The sequence below is a fragment of the Dendrobium catenatum genome, unplaced genomic scaffold, assembly GCF_001605985.2.
Source record: "Dendrobium catenatum unplaced genomic scaffold, ASM160598v2 fragScaff_scaffold_716, whole genome shotgun sequence".
NCBI lineage: Eukaryota > Viridiplantae > Streptophyta > Magnoliopsida > Asparagales > Orchidaceae > Dendrobium > Dendrobium catenatum.
The window spans coordinates 14,878,310-14,885,633 of record NW_021319178.1 but is presented as its reverse complement, the minus strand read 5'-3'; the positions used below and the strand labels follow the sequence as shown (position 1 = coordinate 14,885,633).

The 7,324-nt window shown below is 31.1% G+C and overlaps 1 protein-coding gene across 1 annotated transcript; it reads left to right on the top strand.

Moving 5' to 3' along the window:
* On the top strand, nt 1–1,231 carry LOC110113921 (GDP-mannose 3,5-epimerase 1-like). Its single transcript, XM_020846642.2, has 3 exons — nt 1–176; nt 451–580; nt 1,167–1,231. The coding sequence occupies exons 1-3, from the start codon at nt 57–59 to the stop codon at nt 1,205–1,207; spliced, it is 291 nt and encodes a 96-aa protein (XP_020702301.2). The 5' UTR covers nt 1–56; the 3' UTR covers nt 1,208–1,231.
* The last annotated feature ends 6,093 nt before the right edge of the window (nt 1,232–7,324 follow it).

Genomic DNA, 7,324 nt, shown 5'->3' with positions numbered 1-7,324 from the left:
GTCAAATCGTTTGTTTCTGCGTTTTAAAACATTTTTATGCATAGGTTTGATATTGTATGATTTATAAAATTTTGGGATGCAGATTCTTCTATGCCTCTAGTGCTTGTATCTACCCTGAATTCAAGCAGTTGGAAACTAATGTGAGCCTGAAGGAGTCTGATGCGTGGCCAGCTGAGGTATGTTGTTTCTATCTGCAAAAATTACCTGTATCCTTTGGCTGTCTAAAGTCAGAAAACAAAATTTGAAAACTTTGAATATACTAGATTCAGTTATTTGGTTGGAAGTTCTTACTCAAATGCCATAAAAATGAAGTTTTTTTTATTTATTAATTATGTTTTTAATCTGCAAACAATCAAATGAACTCTTACAAGACACATGCAGAAGAGAAAATGATTTTTGAATGATTTCAATCTTACACCAAAAATTTTGCTTCCAATAAACTTTTTGTAGCCTCAAGATGCTTATGGCTTGGAGAAGCTTGCAAGTGAGGAGTTGTGCAAGCACTATACAAAGGACCTTGGTATTGAATGCCGAATAGGGCGTTTCCATAACATTTATGGCCCATTTGGCACATGGAAGGGTGAGATCTGGAACAGTTGATTGATTCAAATTTGAATTTTCTATGTGGAGCAACTTAAAGATTAACATTAAAGGCTGATGCTATCATGTGCGTTTTCTTTATGTGATATCTATGAAAGCACTATATAAAGATTAACATTCAGATCCTCAAGAAGGCTCTCCTCGCAGCAATCCTTTAGTGTCGCAATACTTATTAGCTGCACCAAGCAATGAGAGCCCGTGCTTCCAAAAATCTTCTTGATTTATGGAACCATAAATGTATCCTAAGAGAGCAGAGTAGGAATCCAGTGACATATCTTCAATGTTGATTGAAGAAGATTCTCTCTTTTAGATCATGCAGAAGCATGCCCTCAAAAACAGGGGAGCATGCCGAAAGAACAACAATTTCTATAGTTTTGGTTTAACGTTCAATTTACAATAAGTACGGGAGAACCAATTAAATTATCCATATTTTTTTGGTTCAGACATTTCTAATGGAACTCTTTGAAGCCTTTACATGTTCAACTATCTTTGTGCATGTTTGATATCTACTGATTTGCAGTTCGATTTAAAATCAGTAGTTAAATTGACTGTTTGATCATTTCTAGGATTTGGTTATGAATTCGTCACAAACAGAGATGAACGATAATTCAAAGCATAAGAGGAAAAATTTATATGGGTATTTTTTTATCTTTTGTTTTTTATTTGTAAATTTTCATTATTTGTAAATTTTCATTATGCTAAACGAAAATTTTTATGGGTATTTTTTTATTTGTAAATTTTCATTATGCTAAACGAATTTTTTTTATTGCTAAATTAAAGAGAGAAATCAGATTGAAAATTTAATTCTTTTTAAATTTTTTCGTAAAAACATTACTTGAAACATAAATATTTTAAATTTTCAAAGAATTTTAGATTAAAAATTCTCTCTAACACAAATATATTTTCGTCTATTGCAACACACTGCTAAATTAATACACAGAATAATTTTATATCTTATAATCTAAAAAAAAACTATAATAAGATCGTGCAATAAATGAATACACTAATTTATATTTTATAACATCAAATAATATTAATTATTATAAATACATTATTTTTATAAATATACTAGTTATAATGCTAGAATAAATTATTATAAAAAAATTGATTTTACTTTACTCTGAATTTATCAAACCAAACAAGGAAATAATTCTCCTCCATTTATTTTGCAGACAACCAAACAGGTGCAAAGTATTTAGAATGCATTACATTTACTTTACATTGCATTTATTTTACACTGCATTTCTTTTTCAGGCAACCAAACAGCCCCTTGGTTATATCATGACGTGCGTCTAGTTAGCATAAAACCAATGAAAAAAATCATCCATTAATTTACATATAGCATATAATGATAGGAGGACTCCTTTATTAGATTTAAACGAGAATTTGACTTTTAATAGGACACAATAGAGAAAAAATATTCATGTAGCCGACCCCACGTAGTGGGATAAAGGCTTGATGTTGTTGTTGTTGTTGTTGTGGATTATGTTCCGTTTAGTTACCTTTCCGTTGTATGTGAATCGATGCGTTGGTTTTAGGTTTTCGGTTACATATACATTTCATTTAAATAATTTCCGTACTATATTTGTAACAAAATTCCGAAAGAATATTCTTGTGGTATCATAATTTTTCCATATTAAATTATGAACAAATATTTTCATTTCATATAATTATTCATTAATTCAAAATTAAATTAAATTAAAATAATATGTCACCAAAGTGACCTCTATTAAATCAATTATTTAATTTAAAATATTTGAATAATGCTAAAGAATTTTCAAGTCTATGCGAAAAGTAATTGGCCCAAAGGAAGATTATTTTTTTGCCGGACTCTAAAGATATAATTATAAATATGTGATAATTTTAAAATTATTAATGCATATAGTAATTCGGTCCAAAGAAATGCTTATTATTGGCAGAATTTATTATCAATATTTATTAACTATAATTTTAAGAGTATCATTTACAAATTATAATTTCTGTCCAAAGACTAAATTATAATGTTGTGTTATGTATCTTATAAAGGGCCCACCATATGTTGTTGCTAATTGTGTATTATTTTTTGTTCTTTTTCAGTTAATGTTTCTTCTATATCTGCCAATTTGAATAACATTCCAGTGCTTAATGACTCTAACTTTAAGAAATGGAAAGAGCACATTACTATTATTCTTGGGTGTATGGATCTAGATTATGCGATTCGGACTGAACGCCCTCTTGCCCTTACTGCAAAAAGCACTTTTGAGCAAAGGGCAAATTTTAAAAAGTGGGAACGTTCAAACCGCATGAGTCTAATGATCATGAAGCACTCAATTCCAGATACCATCATGGGTGCAATGCCTGAGGAGGAAAATGCTAAGAAGTTTTTAAGCCAAATAGCAGACCGTTTCGTAGGCTCTAAAAAGGTCAAAATAAGTACTATTCTTAGTAAACTTGTTTCAATGCGGTATAAAGGTAAAGGGAACATAAGAGAGTACATTATGAAAATGTCTAATCTTGTTACAAGACTAAGAGCATTAAAGTTAGAATTGTCTGATGACATTCTTGTGCATCTAGAATTTATCTCTCTTCCTGCACAATTCAGTCCTTTTAAGATAAGTTACAATACTCAAAAGGAAAAATGGACTCTTAATGAGCTCATTGCTCAGTGTGTGCAAGAGAAAGAAAGATTGAAACAAGAAAAGGTAGAAAGTGCTCACTTAGCTTCTTCCTCTCATAATTTTGCTACAAAAAAGAAAAGGGATTATAAAATTAAAGGAGTTGCAGATAAAGGGACTTCACAACCTAAAGTGCAACATAAGCAAGATTAAGTTATTACTTGTTTCTTCTGCAAGAAGGTTGGTCATGTGAAGAAGTATTGTCCAAAATATGTTAACTAGCTCGTCAAAGAGGGTAAACTTCTGAATTTTATTTGTTCTGAAGTTAATTTAGATTTAGTACCAAATCACACTTGGTGGATAGATACAGGTGCAACTACTCACATAAGTGTGACTATGCAGGGTTGTCTAAAGAACAGAGTGCCAACCGATGCTGAAAGATTCATCTATGTGGGAAATGGCAATAAAGCTCCTGTTAAAACTGTATGCTTATATAGATTGTACTTAAAATCTGATTATACTTTGAATTTGTGTGAGACTTTTTATGTACCGTCATTTAGACGGAATCTGATTTCTATTTCATGTTTGGACAAATCTGGTTACTCTTGCTCATTTAGAAATGGAAAATTTAGTCTCTTTCAATATTCTAAAGTTATTGGTACAAGTTTTTTGATTGTTAATCTATATAAATTAGATTTTCTGCCTCACAGATAAATGAAACTTTGCACGTAAATAATTTTGGTACAAAGAGAAAATTAACTAATGAGAATTTCTTTATGTTATGGCACAAGCGCTTAGGGCATATTTCTAAACAAAGAATTAAAAAGCTTGTGTTAGATGGAATTCTTGATTCCCTTGATTATATAGATTTTAAAATTTGTATTGAATGTATTAAGGAAAAACAAACGAATATTAAGAAATTAGGTGTCAAAAGAAGTCTAAATATCTTGGAATTAATACATATTGATATTTGTGGCCCATTCCCTATAGCTTCTTGGAATAATCAGCAGCATTTTATTACTTTCATAGACGATTATTCTCGTTATGAGTACTTAACTTAATACATAAAAAATCAGAATCTCTGGATGTATTTAAGATCTTCAAAGCTGAAGTTGAAAATCAACTTGGTAAGAAGATTAAAGCTGTCAAATCTGACTGTGGTGGTGAATACTATGGTAGATATGATGGATCAGGTGAACAACGTCCAGACCCTTTTGCGATATATTTAGCAGAATGTGGCATCGTTTCTCAATACACTATGCCGGGGACTCCAAGTCAAAATGGTGTAGCTGAGAGACAAAACAGAACCTTAAAGGATATGGTTAGAAGTATGATTAGTCATTCTTCTTTACCAAAATAGCTTTGGGGAGAAGCCTTAAAGACTGCAGTTTATATTCTCAATAGAGTTTCAAGTAAAGCAGTAACTAAAATCCCATATGAGTTGTGGACTGGAAAGAAGCCTAGTATTAGATATTTTCATGTCTAGGGATGTCCAGCTAAGGCTAGGCCTTATAAGCCTAATGAAAGAAAATTGAACTCAAGAATTGTTAGCTGCTATTTTGTTGGATACTCTGAAAGGTCAAGAGGTTTTAAATTTTATGATTCCTCAAGTAAATCCTTTTTTGAGACGGGCAATGCTAAATTTATTGAGGATGTTGAATATAGTGGGAGTGATAAAATTAAAGATTTTGATTTTGAGGAGGAATATGTTACTATTCCTACTGTTACAATTGAAAATGATCAGGTAACTATGTCTGATATTATTCAGATTGTAAATCTAATTAATCAAAATAATCTTGAATTATCTGTCACTCATATAGAAGGACGACAACCTCAAACTTAAATATCATTAAGGAGATCCACAAGGGAAAGGAGAACAACAATTTCGGATGATTATATTGTATATCTCCAAGAGAATGAGTTTGATATGGGATTGAAAGATGATCAAATCTCATTCAGTCAGGTCAAACAATGCTCTAATTCTCAAAAGTGGATAGAAGCCATGGAAGATGAGATGAAATCGATGAAAGACAATGATGTTTGGGATCTTTCTGAATTTCCTAAAGGAGCAAAACCTATTAATTTTAAATGGATTTTTAAAACCAAAAGAGATGTAATAGGTAATATTGAAAGATATAAAGCACGTCTAGTTGCTAAAGGTTTCACTCAAAAGGAAGACATTGATTATAAATAGACTTTCTCTCCGGTTTCTTCGAAAGACTCTTTTAGAATCATTATGGCACTTGTAGCTCATTATGATTTAGAGCTACACCAGATGGATGTAAAGATTGCATTCCTTAATGGAAACATTGAGGAAACTATATATATGATGCAACCAAAAAATTTTCAATCTTCTAATTCAAAACATCAGGTATACAAATTAAAGAAATTCATCTATGATTTAAAGCAAGCTTCCTGTCAATGGTACAAGAAATTTGATCAAGTGATTTCTTCATTTGGTTTTAAAGAAAACACTGTTGATCAATGCATTTATTATAAGGTCAGTGGGAGTAAGTTTATTCTCCTGGTATTATATTTCGATAATATTCTACTAGCAAGCAGAGATAGGCTTGTTGCATGAGACTAAGAGATTTCTTTCAAATAAATTTGAAATGAAAGATCTTAGAAATGCATCTTTTGTGTTGGGTATACAAATTCATCGGGATCGCTCCCATTGTATACTTGGGTTATCACAAACAGTCTATATTGATAAAGTGCTTAGCAGATTTGGCATGAAAGATTGTGCACCAGGAGATACACCCATTGCAAAAAGGAATAAATCTAGTTTGCTTCAATGCCCAAGAATTGAAGTTGAAAAGCAAGAGATGGATAAGATCCCTTATGCATCGGCAGTATGGAATCTGATGTATGCTCAAGTTTGTACGCGTCCGGATATTACGTACATTGTTGGAATGCTTAGTAGATATTTAAGTAACCTAGGAATAGATCATTGGAAAGCAGTGAAACGGGTTATGAGGTATCTAAAAAGGACAAGAGATTTTATGCTCACATATCATAGATCTGATCATTTAGAGATCGTGGGGTATTCCGACTCTGATTTTGTTGGTTGCCTCGATAGTAGGAGATCCACTTCAGGCCATATTTTCATGTTGGCTGGAGGAGCTATTTCTTGGAAAAATGTCAAGCAGTCACTTATAGCTTCTTCAACAATGGAAGCAGAGTTTATAGCTTGTTATGAGGCTTCAAATCAGGGAATATGGTTGTGAAATTTTATCACAGGGCTACATATTATTGATGGCATTGAGAGACCATTAAAGATAAATTGTGATAATAAAACAACTGAGTTATATTCCAAGAATAACAGGAGTTCGTCAAAATCAAAACATATTGACATAAAATTTCTTGTTATGAAAGAAAGGGTTCAGAGTTCTCAGATTTGTATTGAAAATATTAGTACAAACCTTATAATTATAAACCCACTTACAAAAGGATTACCACCTAAAGTATTTCATAAGCATGTGGCTCGTATGGGTGTGATCTGTTTTGATAATATACTAGCTTAGTGGGAGTTATTGTATTGTTCAATTATTCTGAACTTAATTTCTGATCAGACTAAAGTGTTGTTATTTTGGTGATTGAAAACTCTGAAATATAGTTATTTGATTTCAATTGCAGTTTAGCATAAAGTATTGAATTTTTGTTATAACTAACTTGAGTTATAAAATGGACCAGTTGAAAATAATCATGATTTGAGATCACATTATATGAAATTTTTATGCTACACATTCATACTTGATCTATGTTGTTAATTATGTCAACATAGTGATCATTGATGGGTCTTATTACAAAATATGTAACAAAGGTCGCTTTGATTCTATATTGATATGATTGATGGACAAGATTGTCTAGAGATGTTATTTTAGAAAGACAACAAATATTGAGCTCTTACAGTTATTTCAGAATGTATAATTATATGTATATATATGTGGCCTAAGTGGAAGATTGTTGGAAAATTTCTATAAGTGGACCCATATTATTATATATATAAATACAGTTTTATACATTATAAGCTATCTAAGAAAAATTAAGCCATGTAAATTCGTGATTTATTTAAGTATTAAATTATTATTTAGCTTATGTGGCATCTCATTTAAATTTTGTATGGAATT